The 23,813-nt window shown below is 39.7% G+C and overlaps 3 protein-coding genes and 1 pseudogene across 5 annotated transcripts in view; 3 read left to right on the top strand and 1 right to left on the bottom strand.

Moving 5' to 3' along the window:
• KIF4A (kinesin family member 4A) overlaps window positions 1–19,059 on the bottom strand; it is a 128,896-nt gene extending 109,837 nt beyond the window's left edge. The window contains exons 1-7 of one of the 3 annotated variants that reach the window (XM_020882985.2): window positions 18,974–19,059; window positions 18,462–18,605; window positions 18,235–18,349; window positions 11,318–11,508; window positions 10,096–10,188; window positions 7,422–7,588; window positions 7,101–7,195 (exon numbers count right to left, since the gene is read on the bottom strand). In XM_020882985.2, the coding sequence (XP_020738644.2) occupies window positions 7,101–7,195; window positions 7,422–7,588; window positions 10,096–10,188; window positions 11,318–11,508; window positions 18,235–18,349; window positions 18,462–18,581 (781 nt within the window). In that variant the 5' untranslated portion in view covers window positions 18,582–18,605; window positions 18,974–19,059. Of the gene's footprint in view, window positions 1–7,100; window positions 7,196–7,421; window positions 7,589–10,095; window positions 10,189–11,317; window positions 11,509–18,234; window positions 18,350–18,461; window positions 18,606–18,954 lie in introns of all 3 variants that reach the window. The other 2 variants (XM_020882988.2, XM_020882986.2) reach the window with 2 other exon arrangements.
• On the top strand, window positions 12,699–13,774 carry LOC139033113 (zinc finger protein Pegasus pseudogene; annotated as a pseudogene).
• Window positions 19,060–19,150: 91 nt separating the features above from the next.
• PDZD11 (PDZ domain containing 11) lies at window positions 19,151–22,076 on the top strand. The gene is made up of 7 exons (XM_020882925.2): window positions 19,151–19,234; window positions 19,745–19,844; window positions 20,260–20,343; window positions 20,611–20,667; window positions 20,965–21,063; window positions 21,290–21,350; window positions 21,508–22,076. The coding sequence occupies exons 2-7, from the start codon at window positions 19,758–19,760 to the stop codon at window positions 21,540–21,542; spliced, it is 423 nt and encodes a 140-aa protein (XP_020738584.1). The 5' UTR covers window positions 19,151–19,234; window positions 19,745–19,757; the 3' UTR covers window positions 21,543–22,076.
• P2RY4 (pyrimidinergic receptor P2Y4) overlaps window positions 21,035–23,813 on the top strand; it is an 81,094-nt gene continuing 78,315 nt past the window's right edge. Inside the window, exons 1-2 of the mRNA XM_070461906.1 lie at window positions 21,035–21,063; window positions 21,290–21,350. The gene's annotated coding sequence lies outside the window, so the exon portion shown is untranslated. The remainder of the gene's footprint in view (window positions 21,064–21,289; window positions 21,351–23,813) is intronic.

The following is a 23,813-nucleotide window of genomic DNA, read 5'->3' as shown; positions in this document are numbered from 1 at the left end:
GACAATATTTAGTAGTATTTAAAAACCTGAAATGTATACACTTCAAATTAGCAGTTCCTCTTCCAGGTGCATAGCCTAGGGAACACTCTCATGTGTGTGTCATGCACAAGGCTGTTGACTGAGGCATCATTCTGCCACAGTCAAGACTTGAACAACCTAAATGTCAATCAAAATAGGAATAGTTAAACAAAGTGAACTTAGTATACTCTGGAATCCTAGATACCTGTAAAAATGAGGTAGATTTATAAACAGTTCTGAATTGGGAAGATCCCCTGGAGAAGGGAATGGCTACCCACTCCAGTATTCTTGTCTGGGAAATCCCAGGACAGAGAAGCCTGGCAGACTTCAGTCCATGTGGTCACAAAGAGTCAGACACGATTGAGCAACTAACACTTCACAGAGTTCAACCATATATTGCTGAGACAAAAGCAAGCTAAAAACAATATATGCTCTGCGTGTATGCATGCATGCTAAGTTGCTTCAGTTGTGTCCTACTCTTTGCGATCCTATGGACTATAGCCTGCCAGGCTCCTCTGTCCATGGGATTCTTCAGACAAGAATACTGGAGTGGGTTGCCATGCCCTCCTTCAGGGACCTTCCCGACCCAGGGATTAAACCATGTCTCCTGTGGCTCCTGCACTGCAGGCAGATTCTTTATTCCTGAGCCATCGAGGAAACCCCTAGTATATGCAATATGATAGCATTTATCTTTAAAAACAACAGGAAACACCAATAAAATACACAGAAAAAAGTCTTGAATGCTACCCCCCAGGCAGGTAAAAGTAATTACCTCTAGATTAAAATTAGATGGTAAATTAAGGGGGATTTTATCTTCATCCATATTGCTTATGTTTGTATACTAGGAATTGATTCATGTACCACTTGATTCATGAACTTTGGGGCTTCCCAGGTGGCGCTAGTGGTAAAGAACCTACCTGTCAATGCAGGAAACATAAGAGACATGGGTTCTATTCCTGAGTCACGAGGATCCCCTGGAGAAGGGCATGGCAACCCACTCCAGTATTCTTGCCTGGAGAATCCCACGGACAGAGGAGCCTGGTGGGCTACAGTCCATGGGGTTGCAAAGAGTCGGACACAACTGAAGCAACTTAGCACACACGCACACTACTTGTGTAATTAAAAGGAAATAAATTTAGCAATGCCAAAATTTTAAAAGGCATATAGCAAATGTATTACTAAATGTGCACATATATATATATATATATATATTGCTGTTATTGTTTAGTTGCTAGGTCATGTCTGATTATTTGTGACTCCACTGACTGTAGCCCACCAGGTTCCTCTGTCCGTGGGATTTCCCAGGCAAGAATACTAGAGTGGGTTGCCATTTCCTCCTCCACCCAGGGATTGAACCTGCTTCTCCCGCATTGCAGGTGAATTCTTTTAATGCTGAGCCACAAGGGCAGCCCATGCATATACATGCATATAAAAATATCTGGTGATGATACACACCAGACTTAATAAGCCATGGCCAAACAAGAGCCTGGCTGAAAACTTAAAAGGAAGATCTGGGGAGTGAAATGTCCACTGGGGACTTTAAAAAAACTCTGATAAATTGCTGGAGAGCTAGAAAGCTGTATGCATGCTCAGGAAAGACCTAAAAGGCCCTCATTTTATACCTCTGGCTGACTTTGAGGCTCTGCTCAAGAAGTAAAAACTAAGACAGAGTGGTAAAGAACCTGGGCATTGAAGATAAGCCCCAACACAAACTCAGAGCCCTAGGAAAATGCTGGAAGAGAGTTATAGGCTCAAGGCATTGGAGGAAATGAGACCAATCATTGGGCTTCCCAAGAGGCGCTAGCGGTAAAGAACCTGCCTGTCAATACAGAGACGTAAGAGATGCAGGTTCAATCCCCAAGTCTGGAAGATCCCCTGGAGGAGGCCACTCCAGTATTCTTGCCTAGAGAGTCCCATGGACAGAGGAGCCTGGAGGGCTACAGTCCATAGCATTACAAAGAGTTGGACATGACTGATGCAACTTAGCACGCACACTTGCACATATGACCAATCATTAACTAACTGTAGCTCAGATGGTAAAGCATCTGCCTACAATGCAGGAGACCTGGGTTCAATCCCTGGGTCGGGAAGATCCCCTGGAGAAGGAAATGGCAGCCCATTCCAGTATCTTTGCCTGGAAAATCCCATGGATTGAGGAGCCTGGTAGGTTACAGTCCATGGGGTCGCAAAGAGTTGGACACAACTGAGCGACTTCACTTCAAAGTAACTGAGCATACACTTCTATGATCACAAACCTCAGGGAATTATAGAATTAGTCCAGTAAAGTCATGAGAGGTATAAAAACAGTAAGTCAGATTTATTTAAGGAGTACAAGATGGTTCAGCACCCAAAAATCAATTAATGCAATATACCATGTTGACAGAACAGAAAATAATGTGATCACGTCAATAGATGATGAAAAAAACATTTGACAAATCCATGATTAAAACACTCAACAAACTAGGTATAGAAAGGAATTTCCTCAACTTGCTAGGGGGATCTATGAAAAATCCACAGCTAACATCAGTCTTAACCGTAAAAGACTGAATGCTTTTCCCCTAAGATCAGGAACAGGACAACAACATCCACTTACACCACTTTTACTCAACACTGTACTGAAGGTTCTAGCCAGGAGAATTAGATAAGAAAAGGAAATAAAGGTATCCAGACCAGAAAGAAAGAAATAAAGCTATCTCTGTTAACACATGACATGACTTTGTAAATAGAAATTCTAGAGAATCCATTAAAAAACTATTAGAAATAACAAGTTCAGCAAGCTTGCACACACAAGATCAATATAAAAGCTCAATAAATAATTTGAAAATGAAATTAAGTAAAAACAATTCCATTTACAAAAGTATTGCATTGAAAAGAACAAAATATTCAGGAATAAATTTAACAAAAGTAGTGTAAAATTAAAATTAAAAAATGAAAATTAAAAAAAAACATTACTGAAAGATATTAAACAAGAACTAAATAAATGGAAAGACATCTGATGTTTATGAATTGAAATACTTGAAAAACTTGAAAGACACCAATACTTACTATATTGATCTACGATTCAACACAAGCCCTGTAAAAATCCCAGCTGACTTCTTCGCAGAATATGACAAGCTGACTCTAACATTCATACGCAAATTCAAAGGACACAGAATAGCCTAAGTAATCTTGAAAAAAAACAAAGGTAGAGCCCTCACACTTCTCAATTTCAAAACTTATTACAAAGCTACAGTAATCAGGACAGTGTAGTAATGGCATAAGGATATATCTATATATAGATCAATGGAATAGAACTGAGATTCCAACTGTTCCTTGACAAGGATGCCAAGACAATTCAATGGGTAAAAAAAAGTTTTTTCAACAAATGATGCTGGGATAACTGAATATCTACATCATGCAAAAGATAAAAGTTTGGACTGCCACTTTAGACCACATATAAAAGTTAACTCAAAGGTTTCCCTGGCTGCTTAGTGGTTAAGAATCTGCCTGCTAATGCAGGGGACATGGATTCAATCCCTGGTCCAGGAAGACCCTACATGCCGCAGAGCAGCTAAGCCCCTGTGCTGCACTACTGACTCTGTACTCCTGAAAGTCACAACTACTGAGCCCATGCACTGCACCTACTGAAGCCGGCACGCCTAGAGCCTACGCTCTGCAACAACAGAAGCCACCAAAATGAGAAGCCTGTGCACCACAACAAAGAGGATCCCCTGCTCGCTGCAACAAGAGAAAGCCCAGGCACAGCAACGAAGACCCAGTGCAGCCAAAAATAAACAAATAATAAATCTTGAAAAAAATTTGACTCAAAATGAATCTCAGATCTGTATTTAACATCTAAAACTACAAAACTCTTAGAAGGAAATAGAGACATAAATCTTTGTGATCTTGGATTAGGCAATGGTTTTTTAGATATGACACCAAACACAAGATATAAGAGAAAAAAACAAATGAACGGAATTCATAAAAATTCTTAAATGTGTGCTTCAAAGGACACCTTCAAAAAACTGAAAAAGCCACCCAAACAATGGAAGAAAACATTTGCAAAGCATGTAACTGATAATGGGCTGCTGCTGCTAAGTCACTTCAGTTGTGTCCGACTCTGTGCGACCCCATAGATGGCAGCCCACCAGGCTCCCCAGTCCCTGGGATTCTCCAGGCAAGAACACTCGAGTGGGTTGCCATATCCTTCTTCAATGCATGAAAGTGTAAAGTGAAAGTGATGTCGTTCAGTCATGTCCGACTCTTCGCAACCCCATGGACTGTAGACTACCAGGCTCCTCCATCCATGGGATTTTCCAGGCAAGAGTACTGGAGTGGGTTGCCATTTCCTTCTCCAGACAACGGGATAGTATCTAGAATATATAAAGAACATACACAATTCAATAATAAAAAGATAAATAACCCAATTTAAGGAATGGGCAAAGAATCTGAATGGATGTTTTTCCAAAGAAGATACACAAATTGCTCAGAAGCTCACAAAGCATTATTAGCCGTCAAGGAAATGCAAACCCAAACTACAATAAGATACCACTTCATAGCCACTAGGTGTCTATAATTAAAGACATAGTAAAACAATTAAGAATATGGAGAAATTATAATCCTTATATATTGCTGGTAAGAAAGTAGAATGGTACAGTTGCTATGAAAAACAGTCTGGCAGTTCTTCAAAAAGTTAAATATGAATTATCATTTGAGCAATTCCACTTAGGTATATACCCAAGAGAAATGAAAACTTATATCCACAGGAAAACCTGTACACCAGTGCTCATAGCAGCATTATTCATAATAACCCAAAGTGGAAACAACTCCAATGTCCATCAACAAATGAATGGATAAATAAAAACTTAATATATTCATGTGGTAGAATACTGTTTGGCAATAAAAGGAAGGAAGTACTGATACCTGCTATAACAGGAAGGAACCCAGCAAAGATGTTAACGAAAGAATCCAGTCACAAAAGCTCACATATTGCATGATTACATTTATATGAAATGTCTGGAATAGGCAAATCCATAAAGACAGATTAGTCACTGCCTGGAGGTGGGGTAGGGAGAGATAGACAATGGAAAAAAATGAGTGACTACTAATGGGTGTGGGTTTCTTTTGAGGATGATGAAATATTCCAAAATTTATTGTAGTGATGGTTGTACAACCTTGTGAATATACTAAAAAAGTCACTGAATTATACACTTTAAAAAAGTGAGTTTTATGGTATTTTCATCACATGTTACTATTTTAAAGAAATATAAACAGCTATCATATGACCCAGGTATAACACTCCTAGGTTATAACTAAAGAGAAATTAAAACATTTGTCCTCATAAAAAATTATACATAGATCTTCACAGAACAATATTCAAAATAGTCAAACTGGATACAACTGACGAATGGACAAACAAAATGTTGTATATCTGTATAATGGAATATGATTCAGCAATAAAAGGGAATGAAGTAATGATACACACTGTAACATGGATGATCCTTGAAAACCTTATGTTAAGTGAAATAAGACAGTCACAAAAGACCAGAAATTATGTGATTCCATTTATATGGAATATAGGTTAGTGGTTGCCTAGGGCTAAAGAAGGGGGTGTGGATGGGGAGTGACTGCTAATGGGCATGAGTTTCTTCTGGGGGGTGATGAAAATGTTCTAAAATTAGATTGTGGTGGTGGTTGCACAACTCTGAATATATAAAAGTCAGTTGAAATGTACAGTTTAAATGGGTGAATTTTTTGGCATGTGAATTATATCTCAATAAAGCTGTTTAAAAAAAAAACCTCAAAACTGTACACCTAAAAAAGATAAAGGAGCCACAAGAACCTTTAAAAATAGTCTTAAGAAGGATAAATCTCAAAAGTACAAACATAGTACAAAAAGGGCTCTTTTAAATATATTCAGAACAAAAAGCTGAATGAGGAAGAAATAGGTCTCTACCCTGTGTCAGCAGTATAATAATGATAAATGACAAAGAGGTAAATTCCTCAATTACTATTTCTGTTTCTGCCTTCTCAGTTCCCAAGAGGGAACTGAAGCCCAATATGAGTAAAGAAGTAGTAAGTGAGAACTCAACTACTTTAATAAGAGTTTAAATATCTTGGACCAGATGAATTATAGCTGAGGGAACTGTGAGTAATTTCAAACAAGAATGCTGAAGCTATGTCAATGATATTTGAGGAACCACAGAGAAGGATGTTCCAGAAGAGTGGACAGATGTAATTTCAATTTTCAGGAAAAAAAAGGTTAAGTTAATTCCATAAATTACAGACCAGTAAGTTTGATATAAGTCTTCTAGATTATTACAGGGATGGAGTATTACAGGGATGGCTTGCAAGAACCTAGAAATGGAAGAATAAGCACTAGAAGCCAGCTTGAATTCACTTAGAAAAAGTCAATTTAGGCTAATCCTTATTTATTTTTTGCACTGTTAGTAAGCTGGTAGCCATGAGAAATATGGCAGACATAGTATATCTGGATATTAGAAAGGCATTTGACAAAATCTTTTATGACATAAAAGATAAATAAGTATAAATTGAGAAATGGGAGCTGGTTGCTAATTTTTGTTAGCTAGATTAATAATTGCTTGAAAGACCATTCCCAAAGCATGCAGATTACCAGGTCACTAGCATGCTAGATGAAGGTTTCTAATATTAATAGCATACACCATGGGGTTCTAGCCTTAGGAGCATCATCATTTATATCTAACAACTTAAATGAAGATATGGAAACCATGCTGATGAGGTTTGTAAGTGACAACATCTGGGGAAGGATAGTGAATACTTGGAATGACAGAATCAGTATACTGATTTTAATTATAAGTAGTTGGGGATAAAACAAAACAAAAACTAAAACTTGCCTGGGCCAGATGAAATCAAACCAAGGACCAGATCCAAATCTCATACCTAAATTTGGAAATTAGTGCAAGGGAAAGAAACAGTTTTTCACCATTTCTGAAATCAGCCTCAAACTTGAATTGTTGATACTGTTAGAACGTGACCTGAAATATTCTAGTCAAGACACCAAAACAATAACAATAAGAGTATTAGAGGTTTTTATCTATGACTGTGGCCTTAATTACTCTCACCCTCTTTTAGACGATCCCCTTCAGCCTTGGTTTTCTTCTGTCTTTCTGATCCAGCAAGGTCTACGAGATGCAGCTTGGAGCGAAAGCTGCTATTCCTATGAAAATAACAGGATGTAAGCGAGAACGGTACACAACTTTGAGGGTAGGTGAGTATCAAGGCTCATCTGCCTGCTCTCATTTTCAAGTCAGTCTAAATGGACCAATTCATTACTAGTGCTCAGAGTACTGATGTTTGATTATTTGTCAAATCAAGAAGCAACCTATTATTCAACTTTAGTAGAACTAACATTAAAACTCTTAACTCTTTAAACTGTAACTTACTTGTCACTTTTCTTTCTTTGCTCTATGGAGATTGTGAAGATGGCATGAGATCGAGATGACTGGGAGTTCATAGCTGTGGAAGCCACAGTCCTACAGTTGTTGCCCTGCTCCAAACAGGAAACAGTATCCAGAGCAATGAAAACAGTCTTCTCAGTGAGTCCCACAATCTAATTTGGAGAAAGAAAAAACTCTTATAATTCAACTTCAAATATTTCATCATTTTAGGGTAGCAATGGATAAGTGCCTTCCAGGGAGCCCCAAGTGAAGGTAAGCTTTGGCCTTAAGAACAGTAAGGGCAACACAAATAGCTGTAGTATTTCTCTTTGCTACTTTCTCCTCCATGTAGCCCTATGTTCTTTCCTATATCTTGGGTCCATTTTATACTTCATTTTCACTAGGGAAAATAGCATGGTACGATTTCCACTGGATTAGGAAAACAGGGTCCTAGGTTTGGTACTGTATCTACCCAGGAGAATCTGTATAAGTTAAAATCTCTTGGAGCCTCTGGAGATTGAACTAGATGATAATGAAGTCCCTTCTAGCCCTAATATGCTACAATTTTAGTATGCCATAACTCCCAAATCAATATCTGTGGCCCTAATTTCTAGTCCTAAATTTCAAAACCAAACTCATCTTCCTTCTACCAATAGTGATTCTCTCCACTACTTCTTCATTTCTAGATCTCTATTCTCAAAACTTCAGATTTGCCTTTAATTCCTCCTCTTCCTCCATATTTCATCTATCACCAACTCTCCATAATTCTTCTTTTGAATCCATTGCTTCCTTTTCCTTTCCATATCTACCTGTCTAATCCAGACCCATATTACTTCACATGCCTGAAAAATAAAGCAATTTCCCCAAATTGTCCTCCCTCATCCTAGTCTCTCCTTTTCAATCCATTCTTGTTTAGCCTTCTAAAAATCCTGCTTCCTAAAATGTCACCAAACTCCTAAGCCCCATGTGAAATAATGAGAGTACAAAGAGATTTTAAGATATTCTCCTAACCTCCCAGGAGCTAACTTAGTCAGAGATATACACATAAGATAAAAACTTGATAAAAGTAGCCACAGGAAGTATTAAGTAGCTTATATACTATTCACAGGGATAGAAACTAAGCACTTTAGTCTGGCTTCATAATCTGGTCTTAACATAGCTCCTATTAGTTCCTAAGACATATCCTCTAATCCAGACAGACTGACCTAGTCTTACTACCCCCATGAGTATATTTTCTGCTTTCCTGCTTTAAGCTATTCCTTACTATAAGAATGCCCTTACTTCTTTACTTACTTCTTACCATCCATCCCATCTGAACAGTACTTACAAACTTTTCCTTACCCACCACAATTTGAATCAGAAATTCACACTTCTCTGTATTGCAAATTTCCCCTCAAATAGTGTTTGGGATTTAATTCCTGCTCTAGTCTAGTTTAAGCACACAGAAGATCTTAGCTGGTCAAGAGCTGGCTAAGTACCAACATTCTTTCTGGTGATAGCATGCATTTTACCCAGGTTTCTTATCCCCACCATGCAAATTGTCTTCCTGTATTCCACGCTTATCAGGCTTTCAAAATAGGTCTGATCCTTCAAGCTTTGCCTTAGTGCTTGTTTAATGACTTAATGGCTTAGAAGGAAAAAAAATTTCAGAAGCACAGGCATCTGCCTCTCAGGCACCTGCAGCCTAAATTTCAACTTTTTTGTGCAGAGAGAAGAAGGAGAGGGAGATGGATAAGGTATTATTTTGCCCAGTCTACTTGTACCAAGTCTACTAAGTCTGCATTACCCTATTCTTATCTACTCCCCTCCTCAAATTCTCCCACTCCTGAATACTCAAGCTGCTGTTCAAACCAAACTCTGCCTGTTTTCAACACTGGCTTCTGGATTTGGCCCACTCCCATATACAAAACTCTCAACCTGGCCTCAAACTTTGTTCAGCTACAGGTCCTCAGCCTACATCTACACCATGTGACAAAAGCCTCTCAAATAAGTGATCTCTTCTTCCTATGGTAAACTCAAAATTTTTATCATCTTACTTTCTAAATATCCTTACAGAGATCTAGCACAATGTCTCTTACAGGGCTAACAGAATTTTCTATGACCATGTTCCATATCTGTGCTATCTAATACAGTAGCCACTAGTCACATGAGCACTTGATATGTGGCTGGTGTGACTGAGAGACTGAATTTCAAACTATATTCAATTGCAGTTCATTTAAGTTTAAATAGCCATTTGTGGCTGGTGACTACCATACCAGACAGCCCAGCCTCAGAACTCTGTAAATAGCCAATAAATATTTAATTGATATTAGCATTCCTTCAAGAGGTAATATGGAGAAGGAAATGGCAACCCACTCCAGTATTCTTGCCTGGAGAATCCCAGAGACAGAGGAGTCTGATGGGCTGCCGTCTATGGGGTTGCACAGAGTCAGACACGACTGAAGCAACTTAGCAGCAGCAGCAGCAAGAGGTAATAAGAAGGTGGTAAAACTTCCTTCCCCACAAGAGTTCCCATCTAGGAATTCTAGATTAACAAAGGGAATTAGGACCTAATTCACACAGAACCTAATAAGACTGAGGTGCTAACAGTCATTTAAAACTACAGTGGCAAATAAAGGGAGTGTGAACAGTTAGAAGTGGCCGACATTTTAAAATAACATCAAATGAGAGACAAACACACCTTTATGCCTTCCTTAGGATCCTCCCGTATATTTATTTGAGAGGCTTTCTCACGAGATGGGCATAGAAGATCCAAGATTTCTTCATTGTAAATCTGGCATTATTGAAAACAAAGTGGTAAAAACAAGATGTCAACAGTGGTAATCAAGGAGTTGTGGGACCACAGGTGATTTCTAAAATTCTTTTACTTTCTGTATTAAAAAAATTTTTTTGCAACAAACATATTTTTTATAATTAAGAAAAGGATTTTAACCCTAAATATAATCATTGATACTTATAAGAATAAATTCACATTTATTACTTGTAACAAAATTAAAACTGCTATCCTGAGAGTGAGCTTCTTAGGAATAGTAGACACAATGAAAAGTTACATGGGTATCTAAATTCAGTTCTTTGATGGTCATAACAACATCACCTTCACCGATTTTGTGAAAATGTAAGTAATAGGTCCTTATTGGAGGGTAAATGGCAATGAATATTTCAACAACAACCAGAACTTTAAGTACTGTGTCATAGTAAGCACCATGTTTGTTTGTTAAATTATATACATTTAATTACTGCTCCTTAAAGATAAGACATCTTATCACTGCTATGGAATCAACCAGGTAGATTATCAGAAGTTCTAAGTTCTCTAGGTATGTGTTTCTGGTATCATGAGGGCTAGATGTAATTGGTCAGTCTATTTGTATACTACTATATACTAGAATGAAAATATCCACAAAAGCAGGGACTTTTGTTCACTGATATATCCCAAATACCTAGAACAGAGCCTGTAACACAGTAGGTACTCAATAAATATCTGTTGAATAAACACTCTGTCATTACTTACACAGCTCAATACTTCACCCAATTTTTATAAACATTCTTCATGGAGTAGCAGCATGATCACTCAAGCCTCAAAACAGTAAAGGGATATCAAATATTTTTCTAAAGACTCTACAGGGAATCAATAATAGAGGCCAAACTCAAAGTATTCCTATCTTCTTTTTATATGGGAATGCCAACTTCTCTAACAATCAGATTAAACAGACTATTCTGACAAGGAAAGAACTGGGTGAGAGCCAGATCCAACTGAGCCAGTAAGTTTTCTCTATCAATTTATTAAAATTCAATTTACTAAAAATTCAATTTATTAATTTGAGTCATACCAGGAAAAATTCAATTTGCATTTATTTTTCTACCCAAAGATAAATTTGAATTCAGAATAAAGATAAATCATTTACCTCCAAGTATGATACTTTCAGAGTAAATTCGAAGTCACTCTTTTTATCAATTTCTTTGAAGAGCAGTTGTATTACCCTAGGAATGACCCCAACTGTTGGTTCATTTTCTTGCTCTGCAGTATATGCACCTCCCATCGAATAGGTTTTTCCAGAGCCAGTCTGCCCATAGGCCAGGACGGTTGCATTGTATCCTGGCAAAACAGAAATCACACGTGTAGTGGTGACTCAAATATTTTCATCCAATCAATACCCTCCATTTCCTTCAGTAATTACTTGTAGCAGAACTGAGACTGCTCTCTGAACACAAGGGTCTCCTGGGAATGTCAGACACAAAGAAAAATTATATGGGTGCGATGACTTTGCACTACTCCAAATAAGCAAAGAAGAAAAATATCTAACCCACATGTGTGCTTCTCTTGCTAGCTCTTAAAAGCTAGGAAGTAAAACACTTAAAAAGATATGACTGAGATAATGATAGTGACCACGTCACTGTCTAAAAGCCATTCAGGGTTTTAGAATTCTGCTTTCTACCTGAACAATTCTAAATTATGGGAATTAAATGGAAGTCTTAGAAAATGCATAGATAGAAAGGATTCCAACATGTATTTCTTTGATTAACAAAGTCTTCATTTGAACCCTATTATCAGGTTCCTCATAGAAATGTCATCATTTAAGTATGATTCAATGTGATGTATGTCCTTTTTTTTTTCCATTTTGAGAGAACTTATTCATCTAAATGAAGACCTTGATGTTCTGGAAGATCTTAAGATGTTACATTGAGATTTTCACTGTAATAGATTGCTAATATCAACTGGCATGACTCTGGGGCAAGAGAATAACATTTCATAATCATCTGCAATATCACAGATATGTATATATACTAATAACTGGGGAAATCAAGTTTCAGCACTTTTTACAAAAAATTCAGGGTGCTGTTGAGCTGACTGAAACATACTGGCTTTATCTTTGCAGCTGAGAGCAATATTAACCAAACACATATATATTGAAATCACTTTCTACTTTATATTGCCTCTAAAGACTATAATTCCCATAGTTTCCCAAGTTAAGAATATGAAAGTTAGGGACCTGGAAACACACAAACAGGGCAGCGGCAGTGATGAAGACACAGATGATGACAGGAGCAGCGTTGAACAAGGTGGTGGGGGTTAATCAGTGTGGGTGCCAGGTGAACTCTGTATGGCTTTTCAGTTTAGTTGAAATTCCCTCCATGGCCTTCTGGAGTCCCTTGGTGTGTCTCCAGAGTAAATTTAAATTACTCTACATTTCATCAATGTTGGAGTGACAACAGAAGGGGGAAATTGATTTGGGGTGAAAAGGTATAATGAACTGTAAACGCCATAAAAATATCTCAAAAACAAAGATGAGTGAAAAGAAACCAGAGCCTTTGGATTTTGTGAAAGATTTCCAGGAATACCTGACTCAGCAGACTCATCATGTCAACATGATTTCTGGATCAGTTATTGGGGACAAAGAAGCAGAGGCTCTTTAGGGAGCTGGAACAGATGGTGATCAAAATGGACTCAATCACCCATCTGTTGAAGTTTCCTTGGACGAAAACTCAGGAATGTTAGTAAATGGGTTTGAAAGGACCTTTGATGGAAAACTGAAGTGTCGATATTGCAACTATGCCAGCAAAGGCACCGCCTGGCTCACTGAACACATTTAAATCAACACAGGTGAGAAATTTCATTGATGTCACTTATGCCCATTTGCATCTGCCTATGATTGTCATCTGGAAGCCCGTATGTGTTCCTATATAGGAGAAAAACCATACAAATGTGGATTGTGTTCCTTTTGATGCAGTGATTGAAGCATCCTGTCCCATCATCAAAAGCACAAATCTAAAATGGCACTAGGTTAAAGGTACTTGGTCTTTCTTAAGCAGCAAGAGAATGTGCGGGGGTTTACAAAAGAAAATTAGCAATCTGAGTTATAGCAGAAGAGCACTAATCAACTTAAGCCCACCTTCCACAGTGGTTCAGGAGCCAGACTACCTTAATGATTTTATCCATGAAATCCCAAATATCCAGACTGACTTCTATGAAAGTATGGCAAAAACCACACCAACAGGGGGCCTGCCAAGAGACCCCCAAGAACTCATGGTTGACAACCCACTAAACCAGCTCTCAACTCTAGCAGGACAGTTGTCTAGTTTGCCACTTGAAAACCAAAACCTCGCACCCCCTGATGTAGTTCCCTGCACCAAAAAGTCTTTTACTGATGCAGCAGCCCTCTACCCAGGCAGTAGTTTCTGTCGTGTCAGCAAGTATCCCTTAGAGTTCCTCTCCCACCAGCCCTGAACCTCAGCCGTCACACAGTCACAGGAACTACAATGAACCAAGTGCCCACACTAGTAGTCCGAGCATGGGAAACAGCCAGCCGAGCACTCCAGCTCCCACCCTGCTATATAAATCTAGAGTAAATAAATTTGAATAGGAGGCTGTCATTTTTATATTGTGTAATAACTAGTTTACTCTGAGGACAGCTTGGTCACACAATAAAATATAGTTACTAACTCTTGCTTTCTGTGTACTTTGCAAAATTTTTAAAATTTGATTCAAATCTTGAAAGTGTTACTAACTGGCTTCTTAAAGCAAACATTGTTAACTATTAAGCATTAACTAAAAAGCATTTCTACACTTACAGTAAGTGAAAGGGACATATTGGTGGTATGTGTCCACAAAAACCCCAAAGTGCCAAGTTAATGTATCTTCTGCCCTCTCTTCCAAATGCTGCAAAGAATTCATTAGAATGAATTCTTGTGGTTTAATATCTAAACTAATCTCCACTGCACTGTTGAAAGAGCAGCATCAAGGAGTTTCCACTTAACTCTCCTTGTCAATCTGAGGCTTGTGAATCTAAAGTCTGCAGTCTGTTCTGCTGTTGCTTTTAGCACTTACAGCTCAGATTAGTTTTAGAGCAGTCACTTCCAAATGTGTAACTTGGCCCTCAGCTCAGATTAGTTTTAGAGCAGTCACTTCCAAATGTGTAACTTGGCCCTTGTATGTATATATTGTCAGAAACAGGATGCTGTCATTTTGACACTTTTGTGGCTATTTTTTTCCTACTTATTCTTCATATAAAAGCAATACCACAAAATAGACAATGAAAGCTTCCATTAAACAAAAAGGAGGACCTCTCATGCTAGAACCAGTTTATTAACTGTATATTATGGGCCAAGTAGTGACCAACACATTTTTTTTTCTGACAACTAAAGATGTTTTGAAAGAGCAATTTAGTTCAGTTTTTTTTTCAGAACTATAAACTAGAATGTATAATTTTAAAATTCCTATGAATTAAAGTTGGAATACTGTTGTATTCCAAAGGTATCAATTCTTGAAAGCTAGTTAATTCTAAACGCACTAACATTTTTGAAGCAAATCTACATTAGAAACTTTTTGGTATTGTATTTTTTAAAATATTTAAGGTTTTATTTAAATTTTTTGTGAGTTAAATTCTATATTGGAAAGATGTTGGTATCTTCCATTAAGTATTAAATGTTTCTCCCATTTTATTTTTAATCAAATATTTTATAGAAATGAGTTGAGAAAAGCTTAACATGGACTATTTATAATACTTCACTGTTAACAGGCAATGTTTTGAAACTAAATTTATTTTTGTTCAGTGAATATAATGAGATTTAAAAGCTGGTAGATAATTTATCTCCACTAATATTTTTTTAAGAAACTGTAAAGGGATTAACAGGGAATAATTTTATTTCAGATTTTTATTAATATATTATGTAGCTACAACTTCTTGAAACTCAAGTAAAGGATATACTTTTACTTTGAAAAAATTTCACTAGCTATTTTCCAGTGCCATTTCATTTTAGAAATAGGTGTTTGCCATTCATCTGCAGAACTATTTGACAAAGGGAATATTTACTAAAAAAAAAAAAGTCCAGAGATAAACTTCATTTTCTACAAAAATGGATGCATTATTATTTTTTTTAATTCCCTACTAGGGACTTTTCATTAAGTAGTCTTAGAGGATATATGATTTCTAGAACTTAGCTTTGTTAATATGTACTTTAATGTAAAGAATGTATTTTGTATGTAAAACATAAAACTTGAGTATGGTTGCAAAACACACTACATTGTTTAGGGATTCCAGAAATCGGTTTAATGCTGGAATAACTATTTAGTATGTAATTCATATTGTGAATGAAGCCTTGCTTTTGTGATATATGAACAAAAAAAAAATCACACTTTCAAAAAAAGAAACAAAATGTAACAGTAGAACTTTAACATTCTTATGAAGTTGTGACGGTACATTCTGTGAAAGATAACAGAATAATACAGGGTCTGGATGCCATATTTTTCTTTAGGGATGGCTAAAGGAAAGGAGGGATGGTTAATTAGAAGAAAATTAGAATAAAATAATGGTCCTCCAAATATATAGATAGGAAAAAGATTAACTTTATAGTGGAGATGTCTGGCAGATATTACCCTATGCTCAACATCACTCATTATCAGAGAAATGCAAATCAAAACCACAATGAGGTACCATTACATGCCAGTCAGGATGGCTGCTATCCAAAAGTCTACAAGCAATAAATGCTGGAGAGGGTGTGGAGAAAAGGGAACCCTCTTACACTGTTGGTGGGAATGCAAATTAGTACAGCCACTATGGAAAACAGTGTGGAGATTCCTTAAAAAGCTGGAAATAGATCTGCCATACGACCCAGCAATACCACTTCTAGGCATACACACTGAGGAAACCAGATCCGAAAGAGACACGTGCACCCCAATGTTCATCGCAGCACTGTTTATAATAGCCAGGACATGGAAGCAACCTAGATGCCCATCAGCAGACGAATGGATGAGGAAGCTGTGGTACATATACACCATGGAATATTACTCAGCCATTAAAAAGAATTCATTTGAATCAGTTCTAATGAGATGGGTGAAACTGGAGCCCATTATACAGAGCGAAGTAAGACAGAAAGATAAAGACCATTACAGTATACTAACACATATATATGGAATTTAGAAAGATGGTAACGATAACCCTATATGCAAAAAAAGAAAAAGACACTCAGATGTATAGAACAGACTTGTGGACTCTGTGGGAGAAGGTGAGGGTGGGATGTTTCAAGAGAACAGCATCGAAACATGTATATCTAGGGTGAAACAGATCACCAGCCCAGGTTGGATGCATGAGACAAGTGCTCAGGCCTGGTGCACTGGGAAGACTCAGAGGGATGGGGTGGAGAGGGAGGTGGGAGGGGGGACCGGGATGGGGAATACATGTAAATCCATGGCTAATTCATTTCAATGTATGACAAAAACCACTGCAATGTTGTAAAGTAATTAGCCTCCAACTAATAAAAATAAATGGAAAAAAAAAAAAGAACATCAGTAGTAATGGAACAAATCAAAATTGTGTGCTGTCCCATAGGATTCAATGAGAAGAATACAGCACCACTTCTGCGATATTCCTGCTAAAGATATACAATCTGAATCTAATCATAAACAAACAGCATTTACAAACTTGGCTTGTGATTTTCAAAACTGTCATGATCATGAAAGTCAAAAGACTAAATGAGTTTTATAATAAAGAAGACAGTACAACTATACACCATATAACTTTGAACTAGATCCTTTTGCTATATAGGACATTATTGGGACAACTGGTGAAACTTGAATGAGGTCTGAGTACCAGATGGTAGTGATGTAACAATGCTAATTTCATGATTTTGATGGTCGTATTGTAGTTACACAGGAGAAAGCTCCTGTTTGTAGCAAATATACACTAAAGTATTCAGGGGACCAACAGGTCAACAACTCATGTAACAGGGTTCAGAAAAAAAAAGTACTTTATGCTGTTCCTGCAACATTTGTTTGAAATTAAGTTTGAAATTACAGCTTTACTATTTTAAAAATCTGAAACAAAGTGTTCAATGTGTCTTAAGCCATGACATCATTTTAAAAAGTGAAAAAAAATGTGAGTAGCTGTTGCCTGGAAGAAGGCTTCTGTTTATCTAGAGGGATGAACTAATGAACTAATGTCACTGGGTAGAAATTACTGGGAAGCAAATTTCATATCAATATAATCTAACACAATTAGAGTAGTCCAAAAACCAATCTGTGATATTTCTGTCAAAGAAAAAAATTTTAACCAGACGCTGGAAGTTCACTTAAGAGAGATATTGCTAGAAAGCACCTTTCTTTGGATGGAAAGAAAAATAGACTAGATGATGTATAAATATCCCTTTGAACTTTAAAGGACTAGTATGCCACGGTTCTACTTCTTTTAAATCCTTTGAATCTTGAATAACCACTATACTAGACTAACAATTAGACACCCCTCTGGCACTGCTCCCTTCTTCAGAACTTTGCCATAGTCTCAAACAACACTAAAGCACTGGCTTCTTTCTGTAATCAAGATTATTAACTGGCCAGTGTATTCAGGGGCTTTAGGAAATCTCAAAGGTTTTAACAATTAAAATACTTTTGTCTAAAAAAATGAAGCAAAAAGTTTAATATTTCTTATGTGTTTAAAAGTGTGTACGTAGTCGTCTACTTTCACTCCTACCCCTGCCCCTGGACTTTGAACTCTTTCAGGGCCCAGAAGCTGTATTATTTCCCTCTGAATTCCTCAAGAGGTTTTGCAGTGCCTGGGCCTCAACTAGTGCCTCATCAGCACCCATCAAAGAACTTAAAATCTAACGAGGTTTCAGAGCAAACAATCAAAAACATATACAAGCCAACGACGGGCGGAATCATAGAAAGCAAACACAGCATAAAGTTACTTCCATTGGGTTAGTTCTTAGGTTGTGGGCTTTTTGAAGGCAGGACTCATGTTTCATCCATTCCTGTATTGGCAGCACCCAATCACAGTGCCTGACACATAGTGTATGTTCAAGAACCGTTTGAAGAATCAACCAGTCTCACCTTTAAATACACCTTTTATGAGTGGTGCTACTGCTGTATTGAAGACTTCCTCCTGTTCAGTAGAGGGGTCAAACACAAAATCGTAGGTAAAGGATTTGTCAGTACCAACCACCACCTAGAGAAGGCAAGCGACAAGGAGTAAGTAAAAAAAAGAAAGGCTAGACCATGCCCCTCACTGCTATTTGGCACCAGCTGTTCAGAGGGAGGCCCAGGACTCCACTACGCACCTGAGGTTCCCCGGGTACGAAGGAAAGGCACATTTGGCAGCCCTCATCAATCTCTTTGGGGACCAAAGGGCGACATCGCAGTGCCACTCTTACAGGAATGCCCTTCACCTCTTCCTTCATGATCCTACTTCCGCACCGTCTCTGCTGAGGGTAAAAAAAAGAAAAAGATGCTCTTTGATAAACCTTGGTAGGTCGGCAGGAGTGGGAGAGCGTCCTCCTTCAGTTCTGGCCCTCCTTGGAGGGTGTGGTGGGTTAGGGAAGTCAGCGGTAGCCTACGGCGGCAGCTTTTCCCTCCCAGCGGGATCGCTGCCTCGGGAAAGTCACTGTCTCTCGGACTTGGCCACGACAGGACTGCCCATCATCCTGACCCTCTGAAAACAGCGAAGTAGCCTCTGAAATGGAAAGCAAAAGCCCAGCGGAGACGACGACAAAGAACCAAGCACCAGGGTACCGGGAAGGGCAGATCCTGAGCTAAGGGGCCCCCTTAACTCACCAAACTAAACGTCCCTTACCAGGTCTCCCGCCGCCCTGTCCCAACCAGAGCTTTAACCGCCAAGTTTCAAATCACTCCCGGAGGCGCCAGCCAATCGGAGCGTAGACAACCTGAAGGCGGAGCACGCACACGGCGCGCGCAGGAAGACGCACGGGAGGGGGACTTGCGCGTCGCGCCCCGACCCCGCCTCTTTCCGACTCAGCCTAACATCCGCTTCCGGTTCCCAGGCTGACTTGGCGGTGAGCTGAGACTCGCGGCCTGAGGCCTGCTGGTTGGAGAGGTAGTAACACAACTTTTACAGTGCTGTGGGCACAGGACTCAGGCACAATGTGGGGAAAAGATCTGGAAGGCAGCTGGTGGTGAAGGAAAGGCCAATCTGCAGACCTCCACCATTACTGATCACATTAGGGAATGTGGGGCGGTGCCTTGCCCCGAGTTTCTATGGATAGTTGGAATCAGTATTCCGTTGAATTTCGAAAGTAGTCAGATATTTTTAGATTCGATCCTGATTTCCTCCTCTCTAGAATGAGGACGGTAACATACGTTTCACAAGATTGTTGTGAGAAAGCAGATTGTTTCTATAGTGTATCTGACAGGTTGTTAGCATCCAAATATTCAGCCAAGTTGATAGTTTTCTTCCTTCTCTCCCAAAATCTATCACCTACCTAGAAGTGGGCTGGGCGTATAGACTGACAGCCTTGGAATGGGTTGGGGTTGTTTTCTGAAACTTGCTGGGCTGTTTTCCCTTTTAAACCATTTTCATCAGCTTTGATTCATGCTTCCATTCCAGGTCATTGCTGGAGATGGACAGCCGGATTCCTTACGATGACTACCCGGTGGTTTTCCTGCCTGCCTATGAGAATCCCCCAGCATGGATTCCTCCTCATGAGGTGGGAACCATCTGTACAAGGAATTTTTTTTCCCATAGGCACAGGATGATATATGAAAGGTAGGATGGCAGTTAGAAATCTCAAGGGAGAGTGAATCTTAGCTAGAAGTTGGATTCTGAGCAACTGGGCCCATTGGGCGCTTCTTGTGGAATCTTCCTACCAGAATCCATTACACCAGAGAATTCTGGAAATTCAGAGCCCTAATTTTCATTCTGTTGAGGTAAAGAAGTGAGGGGCTCCTGGGCCGCTAGCATTTCCCCATTGCTATCTATCTACCTGTTTGGACAGTGTTATCTGTTTTACTTAAACTAAGTCCATGATTTCACCTTCTCCTGGCTTCAGGGTGATGTGTTTGTGTTCTGGATGAAAGTAGTAAGCCTGATAATAAGATTTCTGGGGTTGCTATGTCTTGCAGAGGGTATACCATCCAGACTACAACAATGAGTTGACCCAGTTTCTGCCCCGCATCGTTACACTGAAGAAGCCCCCCGGAGCTCAGGTGAGCTTATGGAACAATTGCCTCTTATTCCAGGCTAGGTTTGTCCATACCAGGCCCAGAAGCTGGCCATGGTTGGGGGAGATGAACTGGGAAGCAGATAAGAAGGTGAAGAAACTTCCTTTTATGAGCAGAAAAGCTGAGATGCCACTTCCACAACTTCTGACTGCTCTCTGAGGGGCATAAGGCAAGCTATTATACATTGATGCTACTAGATATTCCTGTGTTTGTGGTCTGTATTGAGCCCCCTTTTGTGCTCTTGTCTTACAGTTGGGGTTTAACATCCGAGGAGGAAAGGCCTCCCAGCTGGGCATCTTTATCTCCAAGGTGTGTCTGCCTGGTAGGCAATATGGATGGCTACTTCCCTTTGTTATCCGATTGCTGAACCCTGATGTCTCAAGGCTGGGGAGAAGGATGATTCAATAGGCTTATAGAATGGGCATAGTGAGACTGTCCTTGCCCACTTACAACTTCCTACCTTGCAAGCCACCTGTTTCCCCACATCATCTCTCTCTCTCACACACACAACCAGTATAGTACCTTACATTTGAACAGCACTTAATTTCACTTACATTGTTTGAAATTATCCTACCTTGATCATATATATTCTCTCCTTACCAACAGGTGATTCCTGACTCTGATGCACATCGAGCAGGACTTCAGGAAGGGGACCAAGTCCTAGCTGTGAATGATGTGGATTTCCAAGATATTGAGCACAGCAAGGTGAGCACAGCACCTGGGCTGTGGTGAGGCTAGAAGCCATCCCAGATAGGATGCAGCAGATAAGATTAGCCTAATATGTAACTTGATAAGAAAGAATTTCACCTTGATAAGAGGGAGGCAGCTATTGGTGACCCAGAAGGTTGGAGTGGCAAACTACTTTCCTCCTGCTATGATTCTGTCCTGGGTTGTATCTCTTCATTTGTACAAGCTGCCATGTTCCTTCCAGGCTGTTGAGATCCTGAAGACAGCTCGAGAAATCAGCATGAGGGTCCGTTTCTTTCCCTACAGTAAGTGCCTCTCTTTTTTGCTTACCTGGTAGGACCCTCAGTGGGACTCTTTAAATGCTGATTACTAGAGGCCCCACAAGTTGGTGATGGGGAGTTGGGAGCTCAGGCCAGAAAATAACCTGTGCTTTTCTTCCTTTTCTTTCTTGTTTTCCCCAAGATTATCATCGCCAGAAAGAGAGGACTGTGCACTAGAGAGGTGCAACCCACAGCCCTCTACATGGGATCTCCTAGGACAAGCTAGCTAGGTCTCAGGGAAGCCACTTGGGAAACTACTCTCAGCCTCACCCTGAAGGAGTGAGGAGAGTGGAGTCGGGAGGATGGGGAGACAGCGAGACCCTGCACTGAGCCAGCCAGCCAACTGCATTTTCCCAACTGTCCTGTGCTTTGAGTTCCCTAGGTTTCTATGTGGGCTTCATACCCTGGAAGGAGAAGGATGGTGATGTCTAGGTAACTCTTAGCCTGTGGAGAACCCTGCTAGAGAAGGCAGCTGACATTTATTGAATACCATGTGCTAGGCAATTCCACAAATGTCATGTCATTTTCATTAGCATATACAAATCAGTAGAAAAAAGGATCTTGGGGGCCTCCCCGCTAATCTGCCTGACCATCTCATCCCATCCTTTTACTATATACCCATACACTTTGGAGACTGCAGTGGAACCCTGTTTTCCTCCCCTCCCTCATTCTATTTTCTCCCTGCAAAAAAGTAAAACACAATGCTGAGGACATGTTGGTGTGACTTTTGAATGATACTGGTTGGGTGGTAAATGCTTTTGAGATAAAAATAAAAGCTCTTCCAAAGACAGGAACCACTAGAAGCAACAGAGCAACACTATACGTGCTTCACAATTATCTCTTTCTGGCCAGAATGTTAGGGAGACCCAGGAAGCTTATCTGCAGTATGACTGAGGAATGGGTATAGGGTGAGGGGTACTGGAGGAAACAGTGTCCCTTCCCCCATGAACTATGGCCACTTCTGTGCAGGGGCCAGTATTAATATAGTCTGTCTTCTCTTTTCCCAGATTCTTTCATCTGGAACATAAACTAAGGGAGACGCTTAGATGCATTTCTTTTCAGGGATAGCAGTAAGCAATCGGTTCCCAATTTCCACCTGGTCGGTTGAGTAGTACTGACTGCTTGCTGATTTCCCCCTTGTCTTCACCCCAACCCCCAAATAGCCTTCTGCCATGTTCTTAGCAATCCATTGTTAGATATTCCAGGCCATGTGTAATGCCATTGACATGTTCACAATACCCATTAAGAATAGAAAGTTATTTAATGAGATATGGCATGAAGTTGTACCCCATAATGAAAGTCCCAAATTTTCCTTGAAGAATCCTGGGAAACTTCAATATATATTTTGAGGCCCTTCCCCCTGAAGAGTGACGCTGTTGGTTTGAGATGTAGCCTAAATGTGTGATTTTTTAAAAATATATTTATTTTTTATTTTTTGTACTTAAAGATCTTTTTATTCAAAGTCACAGTACAATTGTGTACATCAACTATGCCTCAGTTTTTAAAAATCACAATTAGAAGGCTGCACCTCTGTACTTTCAGCACCACTTCTACTCATGTTGCCACAGTTAACTCACTTTGCCACTCTACTCTCCCCAAATGTTGCACAAACCATCCAGTTTACTGACTCTGCCAAGCACTAATCAACCAGGGTTTCCATGCCACTTCTTTTTAATGAACTTGAGTAAGTCTTCAAATATGGGAAACTGTTCTAAATAGTAGTAACATATCTGTGAGGAAGTTCTGGTTCTTCCTATAAGTACCCCCCACCCCCCGCAACCCCAGCTCTACTAGAGGCTCGGTGCTATTGTCAGGTAGCAACATCCTGGTGAGCAGATTTGGAGGTACAGTCAATCTAGCTGTCTCTGTGTTTCCTGGAAAGTGAAAGTGTTAGTAGTGTCTGACTCTTTGTGACCCCATGGATTGTAGCCCACCAGGCTCTTCTCTCCATGGAATTAATTCTCCAGGCAAGAATCCTGGAGTGGGTTGCTGTTCCCTTCTCCAGGGAAATCTTCCTAACCCAGAAATGGAACCTGGGTCTCCACTGCAGGTGGAGTCTTCACCATCTGAGCCACCAGTGAAATCCTCCCCCAGCCCCACGTAGAATATATGTTCCTATTTGCTCTGCTGCCCCCCAATGGCCATCTGAGTAAGAAACTAGGGGCTGAGATGCACAAAGGCATATTGGCTGAGTCTACTGAATGTTGAGGTTCAAGACTCTCCCTGTGGGTAAAAGGTTTTAAAACAACTCATCTAAGAAGTGTAGTGAATAGGGTAAAAAGTCCCAGCCAGGTGCCACGGGCCTAAGAGGCAAAAATCCTCTTGCCCTAAATTGGTTCTTACTTTGAAGTACTTAGAATGGTTCTGTGTTGGGATACCACCGTGGTGCAACTGCATTGTGGAGGTGTAGGTATGGTGTGGAGAAGGCGCAAGCGATAAGAGACTGAG

This window comes from Odocoileus virginianus, chromosome X (assembly GCF_023699985.2).
Source record: "Odocoileus virginianus isolate 20LAN1187 ecotype Illinois chromosome X, Ovbor_1.2, whole genome shotgun sequence".
Lineage (NCBI taxonomy): Eukaryota > Metazoa > Chordata > Mammalia > Artiodactyla > Cervidae > Odocoileus > Odocoileus virginianus.
Note: the sequence above shows the minus strand (reverse complement) of the source record. Positions and strands in the feature narration are given on the sequence as shown.